This window comes from Nerophis ophidion, linkage group LG08 (assembly GCF_033978795.1).
Source record: "Nerophis ophidion isolate RoL-2023_Sa linkage group LG08, RoL_Noph_v1.0, whole genome shotgun sequence".
Taxonomy (NCBI): domain Eukaryota; kingdom Metazoa; phylum Chordata; class Actinopteri; order Syngnathiformes; family Syngnathidae; genus Nerophis; species Nerophis ophidion.
The window spans coordinates 48,816,392-48,842,655 of NC_084618.1; the positions used below are offsets into that span (position 1 = coordinate 48,816,392).

The 26,264-nt window shown below is 40.1% G+C and overlaps 2 protein-coding genes across 2 annotated transcripts in view; one reads left to right on the plus strand and one right to left on the minus strand.

The window, feature by feature from the left end:
* gsg1l2b (gsg1-like 2b) overlaps nt 1–9,299 on the plus strand; it is a 65,917-nt gene extending 56,618 nt beyond the window's left edge. The window contains exon 5 of the mRNA XM_061908754.1: nt 1,951–9,299. Coding sequence (XP_061764738.1) covers nt 1,951–2,251 — 301 coding nt within the window. The 3' untranslated portion in view covers nt 2,252–9,299. The remainder of the gene's footprint in view (nt 1–1,950) is intronic.
* An 8,190-nt stretch (nt 9,300–17,489) lies between these two features.
* hs3st3l (heparan sulfate (glucosamine) 3-O-sulfotransferase 3-like) overlaps nt 17,490–26,264 on the minus strand; it is a 46,460-nt gene continuing 37,685 nt past the window's right edge. Inside the window, exons 2-3 of the mRNA XM_061908755.1 lie at nt 22,885–23,114; nt 17,490–22,216 (exon numbers count right to left, since the gene is read on the minus strand). Coding sequence (XP_061764739.1) covers nt 21,828–22,216; nt 22,885–23,114 — 619 coding nt within the window. The 3' untranslated portion in view covers nt 17,490–21,827. The remainder of the gene's footprint in view (nt 22,217–22,884; nt 23,115–26,264) is intronic.

Sequence of the window (26,264 nt, forward strand, 5' to 3'; positions counted from 1 at the left end):
TGATTAGCACATAAGTCAATAACATCAACAAAACTCACCTTTGTGATTTCGTTGACTATCGTTGGAAATGCATCTGCTTTGAGTGTCGTAGGATGTCCACACATCTCTGTGCCATGTCTGTCGTAGCATCGCTATCATCGGTAGCGATGCTATGACAGAACAGAACAAACAAAGGACTTTTGCATCTTTTGACAACTGGTGCAACTTAAATCTGTCGGTTGGTATGTGTTTGTTTGGCATTAAATGTGTGTGGAGGGAAAGGCCGGATGCAAATATAGCTACAAATGAGGCATAATGATGCAATATGTACATACAGCTAGCCTAAATAGTATGTTAGCATCGATTAGCCTGCAGTCATGCCGTGCGCAAATATGTCTGATTAGCACATAAGTCAATAACATCAACAAAACTCACCTTTGTGATTTCGTTGACTATCGTTGGAAATGCATCTGCTTTGAGTGTCGCAGGATGTCCACACATCTCTGTGCCATGTCTGTCGTAATATCACTATCGTCGGTAGCGATGCTATGACAGAACAGAACAAACAAAGGACTTTCGCATCTTTTGACAACTGGTGCAACTTAAATCTGTCGATTGGTATGTGTTTGTTTGGCATTAAATGTGTGTGGATGGAAAGGCTGGATGCAAATATAGCTACAAATGAGGCATAATGATGCAATATGTACATACAACTAGCCTAAATAGCATGTTAGCATCGATTAGCATGCCGGGACCATTGATATGTCTGATTAGCACACTCCGACAACACACCGACGAGGCATGATGTCTCCAAGGTACGGAAAACAGTCGAAAAAACGGAAAATAACAGAGCTGATTTGACTTGGTGTGTGTAATGTGTTTGAGAAAATGGCGTATTGCTTCCTGTTTTGACGTCACGAGTGAAAGGTCATTGCTCCGACAGCGAACAATTGAAAGGCGTTTCAATCGCCAAATTCCCCCTATTAGAGTCCGGAAATCGGTTAAAAAAACATATGGTCTTTTTTTCTGCTATATCAAGGAATATATTGACGCTTACATAGGTCTGGTGATAATGTTCCCCTTTAATATACTGTACATCTGCACTTAGTTTGCTATATTATTGCAGATTTTCAACATGTGCACTTAAGGTTTACTATACTTACTTTCACCAAGTCTTGAGTAGATCAATGACTTGCAGTACAGTAAAACATTTGAAAAAAAAAAAGTTTCTGTATGACATTCTCATTTTGACTACAAGATTGCGTCTGTATCCAAATATTGTTGTATTTTCTTCTGCAAATGTTTTTTATGCAAGCAAATATTTACCTGTGATTAGTCACAGTTCAAGACCAGAATCATTTGATTTAAAAAAGTAGTCACTAGACAGCCCTACTAAAAACATTCAAGTACAGTAGAGTACAGAACATTAAAGTGCATAGAAAATAACTTTTGTCGTAGCTTTTTAGTATTTTGTGAATTGGATTATCAGTATAACTATGAATCTTAAAAAACTCTTCAAAATTATTTTCCTGACCAAAAAAAAATGACATCATAATTACACATAAGAATTTGATCCCCTGCTAATTTTGTAAGATAACCCTTGCACAACCATATGAACAGTTTGGATTTACAATGTATGATTGGTATGGTGTAGCAAGACTTCTGACACATCAAATTAGTACTCAAATTTGTCAGGTCTCTTCTGCAAAAAGCTGGAAGCATTGTAATTAGTGTGCTTCATCCAATGATGCATTAGAGAATTGGGATATCATATTAATTCTCTCTATTTATTATGCTGCTTCTTAGGGAATTATGCAAGGTCCCTTTTGAACACCCGACTTAATTGTATTCTTTGGGGCTGATCAGAAGTTAGAACTACATTATTTAAACCACTTAAAATTGTAAAAGAAAGAAAAAACATGCTCATATCTAGTCTATAAAGTTGCATTGTTGCGTTTGAATTCTCCTTAGATTAGCATGGAGTTCTTTCACGGCGTGCATGGCGTCCTCCGTCACCACCATCAACCGTTACACCAAAACCATCCTGGAGTTCAAGCACAAGCGAAGGAACGTTGAGAAGAACCTAAAGATCAAGCAGAAGCTCCTGGAGTTGGACGCGCCGGAGCAGATGTGGGACATGTATATCAGCTCCGTGCCAAGTACTGCAGAGGAGCTGCTGGACCTCTCGTCCAACGACCACAAACTCTCCAACACCTCCATCTTCTTGGACCTCAACGACCTGCCCGACCCACAAGGAGAGGAGTACTGCTAGGGGAGCTCTGAAATCATCACCTTTTGATTTCATTTATTTATTTATTTATTATTTACCAATATTCTTGGCCAAACAGAACATGCATGTAAACACTTTAAAATGTGTGCAATAGTCGTGGGACTTCAGTTCAGTGACCATTTTCAAGGATCATTTATTTCAATCCGTTTTGGGGGCTTTTTTGTCACTATCCAAAAGTAACTGTGATGGCAAAGTATGATCATAACCATAGAATTGAAAATACACAATAGGAAAGGGTTTAGCTGTCCAATTCTACTGAAGCATTGTACACTGCAATGTGAAGCTTTACCAGATTTAAAATACTGTAATTTACTGTAACATCACAACAAATTACTGAAATTAGGATACCTTTTTTTTTTTTCCAGTAACTTACTGTTATTTAACAGTGTAACTGTCACTGTAACTAGAGATGTCCGATAATATCGGGGTGGCGATATTTTTGGCCGATAAATGCTTTAAAATGTATTTTCGTAAATTATCGGTATTGGTTTCAAAATCATCGGTATCTGTTTCAAAAAGTAAAACTTATGAATTTTTAAAACACCGCTGTGTACACAGACGTAGGGAGAAGTATAGAGCGCCAATAAACCTTAAAGGCACCGCCTTTGGGTGCCAGCCCAGTCACACAATATCTACAGAATTTCACACACACACATGTGAATACAAGGCATACTTGTTCAACAGCCATATAGGTCACACTGAGGGTGGCCGTATAAACAAATTTAAGACTGTTACAAATTTGTGCCACACTGTGAACCCACACCAAACAAGAATGACAAACATATTTCGGGAGAACATCCGCAACGTAACACAACATAAACACAACAGAACAAATGCCCAGACTCCCTTGCAGCACTAACTCTTCCAGGACGCTACTATATACACCCCTTGCTGCCCCCACCCCCCACACCTCAAACCCCCCAACCCCGCCCACCTCAACCTCCTCATGCTCTCTCAGGGAGAGCATGTCCCAAATTCCAAGCTGGTGTTTTGAGGCATGTTAAAAAAATAAAGTAAAATATGGCAGTGCCATGTTGGTATTTTTTGCCATAACTTGAGTTGATTTATTTTGGAAACCCTTTTTATATTGTTTAAAGCATCCAGCGGGGCATCACAACAAAATTAGGCATAATAATGTGTTAATTCCACGACTGTATACATCGGTATCAGTTGATATCGGAATTGGTAATTAAGAGTTGGACAATATCGGATATCGGGAAAAAACCCATTATCGGACACCTCTAACTGTAACCAAAGTCCTCTGTAATATCACAACAAATTACTGTAATTTCAAATTGATTTGTCTACTAATGGGTTCCGAAGACTAAGTTGCACAATCTTGTAGAGGAAGTGCGGTTAGCTGCTAAAGCGAGAGAGTAATTAACTATGAAATTACAATTGTGAAGTTACAGCATATAGTTGTAATTCTATTATAATAAACTGTGGAATTCAAATTGTGAAGTTAAAGCATTTAGTGGAACTTTATTGTAAATAAACTTAAAAGCACAGCTGTGCGGTCACAGTGAATTGCTGTAAAAAATATTTGACAGTAAATGTCACTGTAACAGTAAAGTAACTAGTAGCCGGTAATTTGCTGTGAATTTACAATGAACATTTTTAGTGTACATAATACAGCAATACCTATAAAAGACCGCTGGGTGGCAGGATTGCTCTGCAAATCCACATTGCCTGTATCTGTCAGGCACGTGTGTTCCGCAGGTAACCGATAAGGTTACTGTTGTTTTCATCTCTTTCCTTCTGTATGATAGCTTGGTTCAAATGTTTCCGTTACTGAAACCATGAGACATTAAGCATGGAACAAATACATTTTTTGGACTTTACATAGGTTCACACTGCGATGAGGTGGCAACTTGTCCAGGGTGTACGCCGCCTTCCGCCTGATTGTAGCTGTGATATGCTCCAACGCCAACGAAAATGGATGGATGGACATAAGTTCACATAGTGAGCAAATATGGACACAGAATACGGATCAAACATGATCACATTTTGTGTGTTTTTTTATTAGTATAACATATCCGTACTTCTAGGATTTTTTATGATGCGGCCAATTCACGCAAATTCAACCAATCCCTGCAAATTATGAGTGGCCTTGCAACTTTGTCCAATGCCCAGAACTTCCGCGCACATTTTGGCCAATCAGCGTCAATTTGTCCCCAAACGCGCCTCTTATGTTTGCTTCTCGGTTAGACAAAGCAGGAATAACAACATGTAACAATAAAACAACTCTTTACTGCTCGAACAGCACAACTGTCGTCCTCTTGTGTAGCTCAAATTACTTCCAATTTCTGTCTGCGGAGCTAAGCTTTATGGGTAATGTAGTATATAAACATTTAGCAACACGCTGGTGTCCTCACTTTCTTGTTCATATGTATCGTATGTTTTGGACCATAGGGCGCACCGGATTATAAAGCGCACTGTTGAGGAGCAGGTCTATTTTTATACTACAGGCGCACCAGATTATAAGGCGTATTAAAGGTCTTATATTATGTTTTTTTTCCTACATTGAAAAAACTTTCCAGTGGTTTACATAACATGTAGCATATTTTTTGGATTATATATCGCTCTGGAGTATGCGTTGCAACGGCCGAAAATGCATTATAAAGAAAGAAAAAAACATATATAAGTCGCAATGGAGTATAAGTCGCATTTTTGGGGAAATCTATTTGATAAAATCCAACACCAAGAATAGACATTTGAAAGGCAATTTAAAATAAATAAAGAATAGTGAACAACAGGCTGAATAAGTGTACGTTATATGACGCATAAATAACCAACTGAGAAGGTGCCTGGTATGTTAACGTAACATATTATGGTAAGAGTCATTCAAATAACTATAACATATAAAACATGCTATACGTTTACCAAACAATCTGTCACTTCTAATCGATAAATCCGATGAAATCTTCTTCCCCGATGTCTATTCTAAACAACTCTGCCAACTCCAAAGGTATGCGCTGCTTCCTCTTGTCGTTTTATGCTGCATATTTCACTACGTCCATCTTGTAATCTGCAGTACATGATCTCCTTTTCGGTGCCATTTTTGTTCAGCCCCTCTCAGTTTTTACAAGTTACCGCCAACGATGAAATGATCCATCTTAATAGCTACGGCAGTAGCATATAGCAGTTAGCATTCCATGACCCACAATGCACTTCTGCCATGACCCTCCCCCACCGAATTCTTATTGGTTGACGTGTGTGTGACGATTGCTGACATTTTCTTCGTCTCTTCGGCGAATGAGATAAATAATATTATTTGATATTTTACGGTAATGTGTTAATAATTTCACACATAAATCGCTCCGGAGTATATGTCGCAACTATGAAAAAACTGCGATTTATAATCTGAAAATTACAGTAGGTCAAAATTTTGCATAGATTATTTTTTACAGATCATCTTCTATTCGCTTTCTGACCGTCTCTTCAGAATACACCGTTTTGTGGGATGTCTTATTTACGTGCCTCCACTTCGACAGCGTCTTCTCTCCGTCATCTTTGTTGTACCCATAGTTTTTAGCGCTTTCATAGCGAGTTTACTGACAGATATAAGTTAGAAGAGTACGCTACTTTATATTGGAATTGGCAACTGGATGAATGACCCACAACAAGAGGTCAGAGAAATAGAAGGAGCTTATTGATGGTCGGACTTATGCAGATCCCAAACACAAATCAGCAAGTATCAATAGGTAAGACAAGTTGTTTTTGCGTAATATTATGAAACAAAATGCCAGATTGTAAGTCTAATATGTTTATTATCGGTACCATTTTGGAGTCCTTTTGCACACACCAAAATAATACCCGTATGTTGAAGTACAGCACGACTGAGTACAGTGTCGTGTGTAATGTTCTGTATTCTCTTTTTTTCTGTGTTCTTAATGAAATATCAAAGTTTTGGGCGTTCTTGTGTCATCTTGCAGTCCACATGTAGCTCTTGTGTGTGACTACCATCTACCAGTCACACTTTTCATTACACCACGTACCAAATAAAATTGCTTCGAGGTCGGCAAACACAACCAGAAATAATCCGTTGATTAGGTGCACCAGATTATAGGGCACACTGTCGATTTTTGATGAAATGAAATGATTTTAAATGTGCCTTGCTGTCCGAAAATGTTATCAATTTATTTATCCTTCATTTAGTCAGGGTCAGAAAATTAAAAAAAAAAATTCATTTGCAATGCTGACCTGGCAAAGAGGCAGCATTTACATGTTAGAGATGTTGGAGTGTGATGATAATTTCTCATCGTCTCTCATTTACCTACAAAAATTACCACTTAGATTGCTTTCAACATTTTACAAATGTTCTTAAAGGCCTACTGAAATGAGATTTTCTTATATAAACCGGGATAGCAGGTCCATTTTATGTGTCATACTGGATAATTTCGCGATATTGTTATATTTTTGCTGAAAGGATTTAGTAGAGAACAACGACGATAAAGTTCGCAACTTTTGGTCGGTAATAAAAAAGTATTGCCTTTACCGGAAGTAGCAGACGATGTGTGCGTGACGTCACTGGTTGTAGAGCTCCTTACATCCTTACATTGTTTACAATCATAGCCACCAGCAGCTAGAGCGGTTCGGACAGAGAAAGCGACAATTTCCCCATTAATTTGAGCGAGCATGAAAGATTTGTGGATGAGGATAGTGAGAGTGAAGAACTAGAAGAAGAAAAAAAGGCGAGGGCAGTGGGAGCGATTCAGATGTTATTAGACACATTTACTAGGATAATTCTGGAAAATCCCTTATCTGCTTATTGTGTTACCAGTGTTTTAGTGAGATTATATGGTACATGAAAGTCGGAGGGGTTTGGCCACGGGTGTGGTGACCGCCTGTGTCTCTGAGGGAAGCCACGCAGCTGCAGGAGGACGCAAGCTCCGTTCATAACTACGGTAAGAGCCTACATATTACAATTTTCTCACCGAAACCTGCCGGTTGACATGTGGTAGGGAACCATGTTAGCTTGACTGATTCTGTTCCATAGTAAAGCTTCACCTTCGGGAAATTTAAACAAGGAAACACCGGCTGTGTTTGTGCTGCTAAAGGAAGCTGCAATACACCGCTTCCCACCTCCATCTTTCTACTTTGTCTTCTCCATTATTAATTGAACAAATTGCAAAAGATTCAGCAACACAGATGTCCAGAATACTGTGTAATTATGCGATTAAAGAAGACTACTTATAGCTTGGATCGGGCTGGAAAAGAATGTCCGCTACAACCGGTGACGTCAAACGCACGCGTCATCATACGTGTCATCATACCGCAACGTTTTCAACAGGACACTTTGCGGGAAATTAAAAATTGCAATTTAGTAAACTAAAAAGGCCGTATTGTCATGTGTTGCAATCTTAATATTTCATCATTGATGTATAAACTATCAGACTGCGTGGTCGGTAGTATTGGGTTTCAGTAGGCCTTTAGCATGCGGAGTAAATGTGTTGGAACATACATGAATGTTTAAGATGGACAAACACTTTTAATCAATCAATCAAAGGTTATTTATATAGCCCTTAGTCACAAATGCCTCTAAGAGATGCACAAACCACAACGACATCCCACATCAGGGCAAGAAAAAACTCAACCCAATGGGAACAACGAGAAACCTTGAAAGGGGACCAGTCCAATGGATGCTGAGTGGATAGAGTTAATAACGTGAGAGTCCAGTCCATAGTGGGGACAGCAGGGGATCCTCTTGCATGTCGACACATCGGGGAACAGGGACGTCAACAACTGATGCAAAGAGGAGTGGACACCCTCGGTCCCGACTTGGAACAGCTCGCACTTCCTTTGTCGAAACTGATCCTCGGCCACCTGATAACCTCTCCACGCAGGAAAGGGACACAGAGCAGAAAAAAACGGCAGATCAACTGGTTTAAAAGGGAGGTCTATTTAAAGGTTAGAGTATACAAATGAGTTTTAGGATGGGACTTAAATGCTTCTACTGAGTTAGCATCTCTAACTGTTACCGGGAGGGCATTCCAAAATACTGGAGCCCGAACAGAAAACGCTCTATAGCTCGCAGACTATTATTGGGCTCTGCGATTTACTAATAATCAGGAGTTCTTAAAATGCAGATTTCTTGTCAGGACATATGGTACAATACAATCAGCAAGATAGGATGGAGCTAGACCGTGTAGTATTTTATACGTAAGTAGTAAAACCTTAAAGTCACATCTTAAGTGCGCAGGAAGCCAGTGCAGGTGAGCCAGTACAGGCGTAATGTGATCAAACTTTCTTGTTCTTGTCAAAAGTCTAGCAGCCGCATTTTGTACCAACTGTAATCTTTTAATGCTAGACATAGGGAGACCCGAAAAGAATATGTTACAGTAATGGAGACGAGACGTAAAGAATGCATGAATAATGATCTCAGCGTCGTTAGTGGACAAAATGGGACGAATTTTAGCGATATTACGGAGATGAAAGAAGGCCGTTTTAGTAAGACTCTTAATGTGTGACTGAAACGAGAGAGTTGAGTCGAAAATAATACAGAGATTCTTTACCGAGTCGCTTTCTGTAATTGTTTGGTTGTCAAATGTTAAGGTGGTATTGTTGAATAGATGTCGGTGTTTAGCAGGACCGATAATCAGCATTTCTGTTTTCTTAGAGTTAAGACGCAAAAAAGTTAGCGGACATCCATTGTTTAATTTAATTTAGACATGCCTCCAGATGATTACAATCTGGTGTGTTGGTAAAACTTACACTAAGAATGTCTGGAACTTGTGGGACAATAGGGGAGCCTTTGGTAGTGTTTTATTCTGTAAATATACAATTAATTGTTACTATTAATTAAAACAGTACATGTGACAATGAGTTTGTGCTTTTACTGCCATTCAGTGTCTACGTTTATGTCTGTGTGGTATAAAACGACTAGAACATCAACACAGTAATGTTGTGTCAATTTTTTCTTGAAATACTGTGCATTTTACAATGAACACTTAAAACAGTGATAACAAATTCATAAAATTACAAGTTGAGTCAATGTTATTGATAAAGTAGGTCTCTAAACATGACAACTTCTGCCGCAATTTTCTGAAAAAGATACTGCGATTTCTGGCATTTTAGGCCACGACAGTCCAAAAGAAATCCTGTGAAATTTTAACATACTAATTTTACTGTTTACTATTTGAGATCTAATCAGTAAAATTAGTATGTTAAAATTTCGCAGGATTTCTTAAGGCCTAAAAGGCCAGAAATCGCAGCATCTTTTTCAGAAAGTTGCGGCAAAAGTTGTCATGTTTAGAGACCTACTTTATCAATAACATTCGAATACCATCTATAAACAGTAAACATACCTATTCACTTTCTTTTAAATTCACGGGGCTCACCTCCTTCTGACGGCCATCCAGCCAAAACCAAACATTGCAGGTAAAAACTTTTTTGAGCCAAGGATAAAGTAGGCAAGTGTGTGAACAGAAGGAGATATCAAGCACCGAGCCAGGTGAAAGTATGGCAGAGCTACAAGAAGAAGTTATCTTTCTGAATTCTGATGTTTTCCGAGAAAAGCCCTATTGTAAAGTTGGGGAACTTATTTAATGGACCCGTAGGATTATTTTTCCTGATCAGTGTCATAGTTACTTGAAATGTTCCAAAAATGAGGCCGGCGAGACATTTCCGAGGGGTTTGTTTGTTGTGCCGTACTAATCATGACAGTTTAGAATGGAAGAACTCGAATAAAAGTTGAAGTGTGACCAATAGCGTGGCAACTTTCTTAAGTGTCCATGTTCATGTTCAGTTCAGTTTCAGTTTATTTCCAACATGCATATGATACAATGTGATGCATCACACAAATGTTTCTGTAGAAAGTTATATTCTATTGCATGGTGTTTTTTGGTGTACAAATGATGGTTGCACTTTATGTTTAGTTTCATTTTGGTTACATTTTGTGTACAATAGTAAGCATTTTGTGACAAATTAAAGTTTAAGGTGTTTTTTATCAATGTGGCCTCCAGATGGCAGTGCATTCATAGCCTTTGTCTTATCCTGCTATAAAGTCACATAATAAGCATAGACTGCTTGGACACAAATGGTGCTCGTTACCTTATATATTATTCCTAATGTTTATTATTTCATTTATGCAAGAGAGTAACACTGTAATTAAAACAAAATAAGACATGTGCAGTGTTACATTTGTGCAGCAATTTGTCCTCACATTTATTGGTGTAGTCCGTAGTCAAGGCCCGCGGGCCGGATCTATGGCCCCCGGGGATGATAATTGATTAGTATTACAACCGGCCCGCAGGCCACAGCCGCCTGCTGCTGTTTCGCACGCAGCAATACTCCTTCACTGTTGGTGCTAGGAATTTTCAAAATTCATAAAAATGGGGTCCAACAGTAAATTTTTGGGGTCCCACTTTTTTGTAACTGTTTTGAAAACAAATGATCAATGTACGCATTATGTTTTATCTCACATTATATATTGTGTTTTGGAAAAAGGTTTTGATAAATGTTGATTAATTCATTTAAAAAATAATACAAAAGAAAACAATTTTTTAATACATATGCAAATGTATTCAGTTATAAACATTCACTCACTTTCTACTTTCCTTCATGGATCCAAACTTTATCAATCAATCAATCAATGTTTACTTATATAGCCCTAAATCACTAGTGTCTCAAAGGGCTGCACAAACCACCACGACATCCTCGGTAGGCCCACATAAGGGCAAGGAAAACTCACACCCAGTGGGACATTGGTGACAATAATGACCCAGTGGGACGTCGGTGACAATAATGACTATGAGAACCTTAGAGAGGAGGAAAGCAATGGATGTCGAGCGGGTCTAACATGATACTGTGAAAGTTCAATCCATAATGGATCCAACACAGTCGCGAGAGTCCAGTCCAAAGCGGATCCAACACAGCAGCGAGAGTCCCGTTCACAGCGGAGCCAGCAGGAAACCATCCCAAGCGGAGGCGGATCAGCAGCGCAGAGATGTCCCCAGCCGATACACAGGCGAGCAGTACATGGCCACCGGATCGGACCGGACCCCCTCCACAAGGGAGAGTGGGACATAGAAGAAAAAGAAAAGAAACAGCAGATCAACTGGTCTAAAAAGGGAGTCTATTTAAAGGCTAGAGTATACAAATGAGTTTTAAGGTGAGACTTAAATGCTTCTACTGAGGTGGCATCTCGAACTGTTACCGGGAGGGCATTCCAGAGTACTGGAGCCCGAACGGAAAACGCTCTATAGCCCGCAGACTTTTTTTGGGCTTTGGGAATCACTAACGAGCCGGAGTCCTTTGAACGCAGATTTCTTGCCGGGACATATGGTACAATACAATCGGCAAGATAGGATGGAGCTAGACCGTGTAGTATTTTATACGTAAGTAGTAAAACCTTAAAGTCACATCTTAAGTGCACAGGAAGCCAGTGCAGGTGAGCCAGTACAGGCGTAATGTGATCAAACTTTCTTGTTCTTGTCAAAAGTCTAGCAGCCGCATTTTGTACCAACTGTAATCTTTTAATGCTAGACATGGGGAGACCCGAAAATAATACGTTACAGTAGTCGAGGCGAGACGTAACAAACGCATGGATAATGATCTCAGCGTCTTTAGTGGACAGAATGGAGCGAATTTTAGCGATATTACGGAGATGAAAGAAGGCCGTTTTAGTAACGCTTTTAATGTGTGCCTCAAAGGAGAGAGTTGGGTCGAAGATAATACCCAGATTCTTTACCGTGTCGCCTTGTTTAATTGTTTGGTTGTCAAATGTTAGAGTTGTATTATTAAATAGAGTTCGGTGTCTAGCAGGACCAATAATCAGCATTTCCGTTTTTTTGGCGTTGAGTTGCAAAAAGTTAGCGGACATCCATTGTTTAATTTCATTAAGACACGCCTCCAGCTGACTACAATCCGGCGTGTTGGTCAGCTTTAGGGGCATGTAGAGTTGGGTGTCATCAGCATAACAGTGAAAGCTAACACCGTATTTGCGTATGATGTCACCTAGCGGCAGCATGTAGATGCTGAAGAGTGCAGGGCCAAGGACCGAACCCTGGGGAACTCCACACGTTACCTTAACGTAGTCCGAGGTCACATTGTTATGGGAGACACACTGCATCCTATCAGTAAGATAAGAGTTAAACCAAGACAGGGCTAAGTCTGACATACCAATTCGTGTTTTGATACGTTCTAATAAAATATTATGATCGACGGTATCGAAAGCAGCGCTAAGATCGAGGAGCAGCAACATAGATGACGCATCAGAATCCATCGTTAGCAATAGATCATTAGTCATTTTTGCGAGGGCTGTCTCCGTGGAGTGATTTGCTCTGAAACCGGATTGAAAGGTTTCACATAGATTGTTAGACGCTAAGTGTTCATTTAACTGCTCCGCAACAATTTTTTCAAGGATTTTTGAAATAAAGGGAAGGTGAGATACCGGTCGGTAGTTTACCATGAGGTCAGGATCGAGGTTAGGTCTTTTAAGAAGAGGATGAATAACCGCTTTTTTGAATGCTAGGGGAACAGTGCCCGAGGAGAGTGATAAGTTTATAATATTTAGCACTGATGGACCTAATAATACAAAGAGCTCCTTGATCAGTTTCCCAGGAAGAGGGTCAAGTAAGCATGTTGTCTGTTTTAATCCATTTACACGTTGTAACAATTCCTCTAATGTTATTTCCTCAAAACGAGAGAAACTATTTTGGAGGGCAGTATCCGCCGTATATACCATCGTATCAGTGTTAATAGAACCCCGTTGTAGCTGGGACGCATTGTCTTTAATCTCCTTTCTAATGACTTCAATTTTCTTACTAAAGAATTGCATAAAGTCATCAGCTGAGTGGGTTGAGCTACTGGAAGGGGTCCCTTGTTGGGTTAGCGATGCTACCGTACTAAACAAAAATTTAGGATCGTTTTTATTACGGTGGATGAGATTTGAGTAATATTTAGCTTTAGCTAAGGTAAGCATGCGTTTATAAGTTATTAAACCATCACTCCATGCTTGATGGTGCACCTCAAGTTTAGTCGTGCGCCATTTGCGTTCCAGCTTTCTACATAATAATTTCTGAGCTCTAGTTTCTTCTGTAAACCACGGGGTGCGCTTTTTTGGAGCCTTTTTTAACTTTAGCGGTGCTTTGTTATCAATGGTTTCGCGCAGGGTGTCGTTAAAGTTGTTAGTGAGGTTATCAATAGAGCCCACATACTTTGGGAATGGTGCCATAACCGAGGGCAGTAGGTCAGCAAGAGTTGTCGTTGTGGCCGTATTAATGTTGCGGCTGCTATAGCAGTTATTATTATTATTAGTTTGACGAACATGCATCTGAACCTCGAATTTTATAAGGTAATGATCGGACAATACTTTAGTACACGGGAGTATCGTAACTTTGGAGACGGTGATACCCCTGACAAGCACTAGGTCTATCGTATTACCGTTGCGATGCGTGGGTTCATTTATTATTTGTGTGAGACCACAGCTATCAATTACAGTCTGGAGCGCTACGCACGGTGGGTCCGATGGGGTATTCATATGGATATTAAAGTCCCCCATTATGATTATATTATCGGCGTGTGTCACTAGATCAGCAACGAACTCTGAGAATTCATTGATAAAGTCCGAATAGGGCCCTGGGGGGCGGTAGATAACAGCCAGGTGCAGAGGCAGCGGTGTGACAGACTTCATAGTAAGCACCTCAAACGATTTATATTTATTATTTATGTTAGGACTAAGGTTAAAGTTTTCGTTGTATATTAGTGCGACCCCCCCACCCCTTTTAAGCGGACGGGCAATATGCGCATGTGTAAAGTTAGGAGGACATGCCTCATTTAGCGCAAAAAAGTCGTTTGGTTTAAGCCAGGTTTCGCTGAGACCGATGACGTTAAGATTGTTGTCTCTGATAATATCATTAACTAACAACGTTTTGGGAGACAATGATCTTATGTTTAAAAAACCTATATTATAGGTAGTGGGCTGTTTTAGGGAGTTTTTGATCAAATTATCCGTAGTAGCAATATTAATAATGTTGTGTTTATTATGCCCAGTGCATTTAGTATAGTTACGACCGTATCTAGGAATTGATACGACAGGAATTTTCCGATTGTTTGTTTGTTGCTTTGATAAACTGCACGCATCATAGTTAGCCACCTCAGTAACACACATGTCCAACTCTGAAACACTCAAAGCAGAAAAAACTTGTTCTAATTTAACTGACTCCTTACCCAGACCAGTAGTCTCGCATTTTCCATTTAAATCTGGTTGCAGGATGGAGGGAAGTGGTGTTCTGTGGGGATTAGCCTTCTGCTTTGTTTTTAGCCCCGCTCGACATCCGCGTTTCCGATCACACCGCTGGCGTCTGCTCCGTAGACGGCCCCCGCTGCTACTAGACTCCCCTGCTTCACAGGCCGCTGGATGTAGCCGCCGACGTATTCCCATGCTAGTTAGCATGTTTAGCACGCACGCGTCTATTAGTCCAAAACGGCCCGATATGTCCACATCCAGAAGTGTCTGGCGGTCGTACATGATCACGGAGTGACCACGATGTGAGCCAGCCATAAAGTCTGTGGAATTGTCCGGTATTTCTGCCAAATGTTTCATCTTTAGCAGGAGCTCCGTGAGGACGCAGCCCGTGCGGGCGCCGCCATCTTGGAATTCGACCTTTACCGCTGCCGTAAGTTTTTCTATATTTTTATTTAAATATTTTCAGAATATGTGTGTTCTATTTTTGGCCAAAGTAAGACAGAGAATACAATCTGAAGTTGTCTTTATTTTTTAGTTTAAATGCCATGATTTTAATAGGCCGGTCTGAGTGTGGACAGATTTTTTTTCTCCATGCGGCCCCTGCGCTAAAATGATTTTGACTCCCCTGGTCTAGTCGTTTTAATTTTTACATTTTCCTGAGGGAACTCTCCTGAAGGAATCAACAAAGTATTATCTATCTAGCCATCCATCCATCCATTTATCCAACCTACCTACCTACCTACCTACCTATCTATCTATCTATCTATCTATCTATCTGTCTCTCTATCTATCTATCTATCTATCTATCTATCTTACTTACTTACTCTAATAAAAATGCCATGTTTGTTATAAATACAGTTTAAAAAAAAAGAAAATAAAAAAATGCTGGCTTTCGCTGGAGAGACCTGTGTCTGCTAGCTTGAGCGTCCCCACTTCTCAGTGTGGCGAGTCAGAGTACTGCTGAGGCATTGAACTGCAAGTTGACAATACATCGCCCCCTACCTTGAGGCAGAGGTACTTGCTGCCTCAAGACCTGCCTTTTCCACGTGGCAACAAGCATGCCCCCCGCCATGGAGGCACCACCTGTGTCTGCCTCACTTCTCATCTGCTGCATTGTTTTGATCAGGAAACATGGAATTTCCGCGATTTTGACCATGAAAATGATCAAAATATACAGGAACCACACCAAAATCACATAGAAATCATAAGCCAAAAGAGAAATATTAAAACATATTTTATTTTATTACTTTGTTTTGGAACATCTCATGGTTAAAGGCCTACTGAAATGAGATTTTCTTATTTAAACGGGGATAGCAAGTCCTTTCTATGTGTCATACTTTATCATTTCGCGATATTGCCATATTTTTGCTGAAAGGATTTAGTAGAGAACATCGACGACAAAGTTCACAACCTTTGGTCACTAATAAAAAAGCCTTGCCTTTACCGGAAGTAGCAGACGATGTGCGCGTGACGTCACCGGTTGTAGGGTTCCTCACAGCCTCACATTGTTTATAATGTGAGCCTCCAGCAGCAAGAGCTATCTGGACCGAGAAAGCGACGATTTCCCCATTAATTTGAGCGAGGATGAAAGATTTGTGAATGACGAAAGTTAAACTGAAGCACAAAAAAAAAGAAAGAAAAAACGACGGCTCCAGGCGGCAGCAGTGGGAGAGTTTCAGATGTAATTAGACACATTTACTAGGATCATTCTGGAAGATCCCTTATCTGCTTAATGTTTTAATAGTGTTTAAGTGAGATTGTAAAGTCATACCTCAAAGTCAGATGGCCGCGGTGAACGCCAGTGTCTCTAAGAGAAGCTGAAGAGCCAAGCTCACAGCTGCCTTTTTTGACAGCTGCTGCAGGAGGACGCATAATCCACTGATGTCTAAGGTAAGAGTAGACTTAAACTCACAATTTTCCCATCCAAAAACTTGCTGGTTGACGTAGACAAACATGTTCGCTTGACCGCTCTGTGTTAAAGCTTCAGAACAAACAAAAAAACACCAGCTATGTTTCGGTGCTAAAGGCAGCTGCAATCCACCCCTTTCCACCAACAGCATTCTAATTTGACGTCTCCATTATTAATTGAACATATTGCAAAAGATTCAGCAACACAGATGTCCAAAATACTGTGTAATTATGCGATGAAAAGAGTGTGGTGCTGGGCAAATATGTCCCCTCCAACCCGAAACATCACAAACACACGTCATCATACGCGTCATCATTTTCAACAAGAAACTCCGCGGCAAATTTAAAATGGCAATTTAGTAAACTAAACTGGCCGTATTGGCATGTGTTGCAATGTTAAGATTTCATCGTTGATATATAAACTATCAGATTGCGTGGTCGGTAGTAGTGGGTTTCAGTAGGCCTTTAAGCCACCTGGTGGCAGGTGAGGCACTGCCTCACTTGCCTCCCCTGACAGCACGCCACTGCTATCTATCTATCTATCTATCTATCTGTCTGTGTAGTCCAAACGCTGCAAATGACAAGTATTTTGTAGAGTTGAAAGAAACGGGACAGTTTATGTTGCTTGAAAATACTTTTATTTTTGTTTTCAAACTAGTGCAAATACATGCAAAAAGAAAACCCTGTAAGCAGGACTCCCAAAGCCTGAAAGCGTTCACCGTCCTGAGAAATACTTGGAAATATGCTCGATCCCGTGTGGTTGTGAACACCGCGTTACACCATTGGACCTTCTGGTTGACTGAAATGTGCGGTGCCAGGCCCCGGCAGACACGTAGAGTCCAGCAACATGTGCTAAGGGCCAAGTGATACAAACCACTTACCAACACCTACATCCATTTAGCCACATTCATTATTGACGAATACAAAACCACTCAGTCAAATCTGAACTCATTTAAAGATTCTCTCTGCCGTTGGCCACATATTCATCCCTTTTTCGGGAACAATACTTGGGGAACGTCACTCACGGCCGACGCATTGATTAACTCAGGGTGGAGGAAGAAACTAATGAACTGAAATGAATGTAAGTTTCTCTAGATCATCTGATTCTGCTATATCCCAGTAGTAGTAGTAGCCACAAACTAAATTGCGTGTACTATTATTGTGACGCGGGTGAGATACTACGACTTCATGCACAATTGACAAGTAGTGCAAAAATGGGGCAGACCGTCCTATTTATCGTATGTCCTACGCTTTGAACCCTGCAGCTTAGAAAATGATGCGGCTGATTGATGGATTTTTCTTCGATAACAGCCGTAATGTGTTGTGTTTAACAAATAGTTTTCTTAAAACACCCACAGAGACATATAACGCACCATGACGGGTGTGTTATTGTTTGTGCTATGGTACCATCCTTTGGACGAGTTCGCTCACTGCACTTACTACACTCACTACAGTATTTCCTTCTGGTTCTTACCAAGAACCGGAAGTGTCTTTCCGTCTACTAGCGTCTCCATAGTGTTTCTACTCGTGTGGTTTTTTTATTCATCACTCCAAGCAACGTTTGTACGTTATACGATAGAACTAAAATAAATGTATACTTACTAAACCATCACATGTTTAATAGTAGGATTTTTATGAATATTTGTATGTACTGTCATAAAGTAATCAAGCAGGCGTTGTTAGCTGATATGCAAACACGTTTGCAAGCTTCTTTGTTAGTATTATTAACTTGCGATGACATTTTTGTATATTGTTTCAGCTTCCAATTCCTCAGTAAATTCACCAAAACATTATTGTGGAGTTATTGAATCTGTTTACATGATTGGAGAGTTAGCTTCCGAAGCGAGTGGATCCATAATGATGACTTCTGTTTTGTTTTATCACCCATTTTACTACCGTGTTCCAGGCACAGTTTAGAAACAATTAAGGTATGTAAATAAACCTTTTTAAATTTTAAATTGTAAATAACTCGCATCATAACATTAATTAATCTGTGACTTTTAGCCCGGTGCGGCTAACATATGGAAACTATATTTTTCTATTGAAATTTCATTGGGTGCGGCCTATATACTGGTGCACTCTATTGTTCGGAAAATACAGTAAATAAAGATTTTGGGTGTACTACCTGCCTTCACCATGGAGACACTCATTTCCCTCAACATTCCCGGCATTATATGGCCAACCTGTGCTGTTTTGTTATGTTGTTGAACATGCAGCACATACATATAATGAGCATCTCCTTGTCTGGGCAATACTGAAGTGCAATCTGGACAACAAAACCTATTTGTAGTTCACCAAAAGTGCATTCTCGGAGACGTTGTGATGGTACATCTGAAATGATCCAGAAGCAAAAAAATATGTTACAACAACTTTTTTCAGGAATGAATAAACGCCATTTTAAGAAAACGGCTGCAGACACCGAAACAAAAATAATTGAATTTGTTTTAATTTGCCATTTAAGTCATCCAGCATTTATAACAATACAAATTGATATTGTTGAATAGACGATATGTTTATTATTTTTATTTGTGACGGACCAAGTATGTTGATACACACGTAGGATGGAGAATTCTTTTAAAGGGGAATTGCACTTGAAAAAAAAAAATGGCTATCGTTCACAATCATTATGAGAGCCATGACAATGGATTGATTGTTTTTTATACATTCGAAATATTAAATAAACGTAAATAAAAGTCAGCTTACAGCAGAGATAATGGGAGCTCCACTATTCTGCCCATACAATCCAATAAATAACCATTCCAAAAGCGCCAATAATACTCCATTTATATTTTGTGACTTGAATATTAACCAAGGGTTAGTGATATTGTTATTATGAACACTAACACAGACAAACCATTTATAGCGGCACCGTGATCACTACCGTGTGTCCCTATGTTTACGTCATCAAGTGGTCTGCTGCTTCCTTGCTTCCTTGCTCCCTGTAAGTTGATTATAGATCATAAATCATTCCTTTCACCTGAAAGGTACATGGCTGACGATATAATCGGACAACTTGGTACACTTTGACAGCCATTTAGGACCCAAAAATGGCCGGGACGACACAAAAAGATGCTTGGTCCCCCTGAGCCCCCCCTTGTGAAGGTTATCAAACATTCTTCATCTAAATAGTAATAATACATTGCAGCAGTTGGCATCCTAATGACAGCAGACCTTGTGCAGTAAATTATGTTTTATTATTTTTGTTGGCTCTCATAAAGTCTGCAGTGAGCAGAAATGAGTGATGAAGAAAAAAAAAGCAAATGTGATGTGTTTTTGAAATTAATGCACCGCATATGCTTAAAATGATCAAAAATACGTAAATATTAAATGTTATAATAAACGTGTCCGTTATTACATTACATACTTCAATCGTGTATACAAAACTCAATAGAGGTGTTTGGATGTTTTTAGGGGCTCTATAGACTCCATTGTAAGCAGACTATTGATTGAATTTATTTGATGTTTAGAATGCATTCAAAAAAATCCATCCGTCGTCATGTCTTTCATAATGATTGTGAACGATAGGCACCATTCCCCAAAAAGGGCACTTCCCCTTTAACATAGTCTGTGTTTGTGCATAACTGGGCCTGTTAGCATGCACATTTCAAAAGTGCTGAATAAAGATGTAAAACAGCGACCACAAAACAGTTTTAGCTTTGCTAAATCACATTGCAAAGGCTTAATAGTCATATTTGTATCCACTCCTCCCCAGGATTGTGGTCGTTCTAACAATCAGAATATATTCTGCATATTCATGAAGACAGACACGCTAAATGGATTGCACTCGTTATTTTAGGAAACGCAATCCTCCGCGCACAAGCTTAGTAGATCAGCTTTGCATGTGCCATGTGCTATCAGGTTTGCAGATGTTTTAATACATGAAAACCTTAAGTAGATCAGGCCCTGAGTGTTGCTGTTTCCACAATTTGTCTTTAAAGAACTGATAAATAAACAAATGGTAATATAGAAAAAATGTTTTGAAACATTCCACATTTCTGTTTCCTGTCTTTTTTCCGATTCATCGTTTTCTCCCACACGTTCTGCCTGGAGTTTCCTCCCCAGGTGTCCTGGTTTCCGTTGACGAGACACACCAACAGAATAACTGCACCGTTACTCTGCTTCTTACAGCGCTGAAAGAGTTGCAGCAGTCAAGGACCATGCTTTTGAAATTCACTTTTTTCCACTGTCTATATTAAATACTTTGTATTGTTTTGTGTTTCCTCCCGTACATGCCTTGTTGTTCCTTTTTGCCTTTAACTGTCATTTAATTTCCTGGTAATTTTGCAGCACTTATCCATTGCGCTGTCGCTCTTTGTTAGTCTTTTTTCATCTGAGCACTAAATAAAGACCCCACTGTTCCTCTATCAGGGATCGAACCAATCACTAACCATCACACTTGACTGATTCCTTAATCAATTACTCTCCTACTTCCCCATCAGTTAAATGCTCATATGTTTTTGTGCATATCTGTGGTTTGGGGAAGACCCTCTTTGTTAAGCATGATTAGTTTAGGCATAGTTGGAAGGCATTGGTATCATAGAACCAAAACCGAGCCCTGATCTCCCTGGGGGTGTCGTGGCGCGGTTGGGAGAGTGGCCGTGCCAGAAACCTGAGGGTTCCTGGTTCAATCCCCAGCTTCTATTAACCTTGTCACATCCATTGTGTCCTTGAGCAAGACACTTCTTCCTTGCTCCTGATGGGTCGTGGTTAGCACCTTGCATGGCAGCTCCTACCATCGTTGTGTGAATATGTGTGTGAATGGGTAAATGTGGAAGTAGTGTCAAAGCACTTTGAGTACCTTGAAGGTAGAAAAGCGCTGTACAATTATATAACCCATTTACCATTTATCTAAACCAAACCTTTGGGGTGGATTACAGGTTATAAATCAGGCCCTCTGTCAGATCCAACATCAGTGACCTCTGACCCACCAACAGTTTTTCAGTCATCGATTTCAGCTCGATTTTATCGACTTCCAGTAAGTGTTACGACTAAGTACAATACCTACTTTCAAATTCCGTATTGGGTCAGCTCTACTTATCGCCTTGAATGCATCAGTTGGAACCAGGCACATTACCAAAAAATGGCGCTAGAGGAGAACGTGGGTTACTTGTGGCTATGTGTCTCCATTTAAGGAGATGTATGCCATTCAAGAAGAGAATTACGGCAGCCACAAAAACTGGGCAAATCAATAAGGTGGGGGATTTTGCAGCGTCCTGTGTTAACAGACAGCAACCTTAGTTGTTTGTCATTTCTCGTCATGTGTCTTTATGCTACAATGACCATGTGCTAAACCAGCAGTGGTTGGCTAACCAGTCACTACAAATAATACCTTGTGGTATCTAATTTGCTAGTGGAAAGGCCAATTGGTAACTTTGGCCGACAAATCTTTTTGACAATGTTCTTTTCTGATGTGTCTCAAACAATGACGGACGTTTCTGGTAACAATCATATTTGATGTCCTCACTGCCATCCAAAATCCTGTCCTGCCATCTGATAAAAGCGCTGGTTGTGCGGCTTGTAAAAATCCCTCAATGTCTGCATCAACGCTTGGTCAATAGAGGCGTGCGTCCTCCCTTTAGTCTTCCCCAGGCAGTGAGGTTTACTGCTCCCTTCTGGCTTCTTCAGACACGGGAAGCCTTTAGTTTTGTTGAAGTAGAAGTGTTTGTCTGTGATAATCCTCTGGAGGCCCAGAAAGTCCTGGACTTTCCCCACTTCCCCAACAGGGTCTGAGATGAGCCTTTCCCCACTTACTAAATGGACTTGGCTGCGGGGGAACCAGGTCAGCCAGCGCTCCAGGTGCTGGGCGTACAAGCCGATCCATAGAGGGCTCCACTGAGCATCAATCTGACCTGAAACACAGATACAGTTATCTAAGTTGCCATTGATGGTCACAAACGAAATATATTTCTAGGCCTTATATTACATACAATACAATACAAACACATGGTTAAACACATATGCGTATGAAGAAGATTACCATACTATCTAAAAATTCAAATTTGTCATCCAGTGTTTTAAATAACGCCAACACTAATTCATTATTTTGCGTTCTCAAACATTACAACTCAAGTTAGCTTTTAAATATGGACATTTACAAATTTAGGTATTATTTTTCTTAGTCATCCTACATTTGTCCTACTTGTTGCTGCACATAATTTGTACTATTTGATGGGGCATTTAAGGATAAACAATTGAATCACTGCTCTATATTCAATATAAAAGCAGTAACTACTATACAACTTTATTATCTTTGTAAAGGCGTGTTTTTAAACAATTCTGGTACTGGATAGATACACGTGTACCTAAGTGTCCAGTGACTATATAAACTGCTTACTAAGTGTAAGAAACTGCTAAATTATATAAAATACGGAGATTATGTCTGACCAGCAGAGGCACTGCTTGCAGACCGGCATAATTTTCCATTTTATCATATAAGGGTGATTATCGCTATTTAGAAGAACCCCCTGTGAATTTTTGCGTACAACCCCAACAGACTCTTAACATTTGCTTTGCTGACCAATAGTGCGGTTCTTGAAAGCGAGGTTCTGGAAAGCAGGGATGTCTGGAGTCTTTGAGATGATCTGCGTGTAGTCTGATATCGCTCGGGTCACAGGGTCCCGCACAACCACAATCAGCTTTACGTCTTGTGACATCGCATGAACTCGTGCTGGGGTTTCCACGGTAACAAAGTAGCGAGGCGTCTTCTCCATTACTATCTGGCCATCCAGCGCTTTGGGCATCATACTCCTGCAAGTAGATAAAATGTTGTTAAAGTACAGGAGCTTCAATTGGAAAGAAAGCTAACAATGTTAGTGTTTGCATGGCCTTTTAAACGGCAAAGAACCCAGCAACTTTAACTTACACCAAATTAATGTCACATGCTTCATGATACTGCTGTAGAAATAAAAGAAAGGATGATGATTATGATGAAAAAGTAATGTCTAAAGAACTTCCGTATCTGTATATCCATTGTCCATTGCTTATTCATGCAGGTCCCTCTCAGAAGGCCAAGCTCTGCACCGTATAACTGAGGTGCCCAGCCATGTATCTGCAATATTGTCCTCCAAATCACTCACCAAAGCATGTAGTTATAAGTGTGGTCAGAGTTGAAGGTAGGAACGTATATCAGTCGGTTAATTGAGTCTTTTGCGTCAGCTCTTTTCTCAACACAACAGCAACCGCAATTATCTAATAGTTCATCTTACAATGTATCTTTCCCTCACTGGTGACAAAAATACTTGAACTGAGGCAAGACTTCCCTCCCAAACAATTTTGGGCAGACTTATTCCTACTCCTGTGCCTTCACACTCGGTTGCAAACCACCCCAGTAAATACTGAAGGACACAGCCTGACAATGCCATGAATTTGTCTTCAAATAGAAAAAGCCCACCAAATTGGACAACCTGAATTCCTCTGCTCCGTCTTGAAATTCTGTCCATAAACTCAATTAAAAGAACTACTGACAGAGTAATGCCATGGTGGAGGTCAATGTTCACTGTGAAAAAGTTCTACTTATTGTGGGTAATGAGAGCCAAGCTTCTTCTTTGATTTATAAAAGGATTGAAGGCCCGTAGTAGTGGACTCCAAAACCAGTCTCCTTACAGCGCCATCCACAGTGCACCGTGAAGAACAAGGTCCTGCGGACTGATTAGGCAAAGCCTCACTTACCCTGCAGTATCCCGGCAACGGTGTACAGCAGTTCCACAACACTGGAGTAGACAATTTCAAGAAGGCTGCAGGGTGGTATCACCCTATACCCAGAAAATACTCCGCAGTCCTCCTTTTTGCCAATCCAGAGATACCCTCCCTGACTTCCACATAATGGTTAACGGATGTGTCATGAATGACAGTCCTGCAACATCCAAAATCTTGAGGTCATTGTTCTGGGTCAGTATCATTCACCCTCACGCCGTATCACTAAAGTGTTTCAATTATCTCAGGTACCACGGTCACAGGACTAATGAGTATGTTCATGTTTGTGACCTCAAGCTCTGCTTTCTCAACCGAAGGTGTGCCAGTGGGGTAAGTTTCTCTTCCACTGTCCAACTACAGTTGAATACATAAGTATTTGATCCCCTGCTTATATTGTAGGTTCACCCATTTACAAAGACATGTACGGTGTAGAATTTCACGGTAGGAATGGTATGGCATTTTCTTCTGACAGACAGAAAGAGAATATTGACCAAAAAAGACAAAAGATTATATTTCCCTTGCATTGGATTGAGTCATATACGAGTTTGGAGATCTTAGCGTGCTTCTTCCTGAGACACTGCTTTGTTGCCTTGATTTTTGGTCATTTTCGTGGTGGCAGACCTATCTTCAGTCTTCTGGCTGAGGTTCTCACTTCCCAAATTCCTTCAATGCTGTGAAGTCTTCCTCTACCCGTATCATAGAAACAGACAAAAAAAAAGCTGCATGTTTCCACCTCCATGTATGAGAGTGTAGATGGTCTTCTTGCGGTCATATTCTCCCAACACGATGAGTTCAGTTGATGCAGAAGAGCTCAATTTTACCCTCTTCTGCCCCCAGCAAATTCTCCAAAGCCTTCTCTGAAACATTTAGGTGTGCACTGACAAAGCTCAATCAAGTCTTTATTGTTGTGTCGTTTTGGGGGCATACCCAGACAATCACAGTCGTTTTCACAGCATTTAAGGCCGGACAGGCAGTGGGGTGGAGGGTTAATAAACAGTCACATGTTTGAGGAGTGTTATGTCGTTACAGCGGCACCGTTTTTGGAGGTGTGAAGATGGACGGGGGCAGAAAAGGGGCATGCTCTCACAGCCTGAGGATACAGAATGTGAGACATTCTTGTGGTCATGGTGCGAAAAGACCCGTACCATACACTCACTGACCAAGTCTATATGTTATTGGTAGAACACTATGTTGTTTTTACACTGTTGTTGCTATACGTTTATACTATATGCAGTATAACCATGTCAAGTTTACCTCTTGGCTCTAAAGCACAACATGTCTCACTAAAAATGTGTTAATAATTAACAGTGTTATCAACTTATTATACGGTAGGCAAACAAACAATTATAGGAGAATTTGACTTGATGTCTCTGTGTTTGGACAACAGATGGGACTCATTTAGACATAAGTGATTTAAGAAGACCCGCGGGACGAGAAGGAGATTGGGGGACATCTGCCTACACACCTGCCACACACCTAACCGGCTGACCGAACACAAACAACATCAGTGGTCGTGTATCTCTTCTTGTAGTTAATTTTAATACATGATGTAGTATTTCTTTAAATGTGTAATACTGTGTTTGATATTCAATTTCAGGTAGTTGACAAATTTATATTATTGTGATTGACTTGAGTGCATTTTGTCCATTGTCCTTAGTGTTATTGGAGTCCTTATGCTGAGCAATAACGAGATAATGCATCTATAAAATGCCCATGATTACACACATTTACATGCATGAACGTCTGGGGCTCCCCAGAATAGACAGACCTCGTACTTGAAAAAATGTCAATGCCATACCATGTTTGGTCTACAACATACAGTATATCAATATTAATTACACTTTTCTCTTTGGAAAGGGCTTGAAATAAGTTATTTTTTCTTCTACATTAAAAACACATATGCTTTAATATTTTAACTAGTGCTTTCAAACAATTACACTTTTGAAATAAAATTAATCACACTTTTTAATTTTGATTGATCACAATCGCAGTAAATTGCCTGCCAACAGAATATTTTGGGAATTTTATATTATCTATGTTTTACTTGAATGCACGTCATTTATTTGCTCAATAATTGGTTGCAGCTCTATCTAAAGTTCCATCGAGGTGTGTTTTGAAGTGAAATTGACATTAGTGACACAGCCCGGGTGCATGTCAGTGCGCATTCAAGTGTGCGCTGCGCTGGGCGCAGCTCCAGGAGCGTGC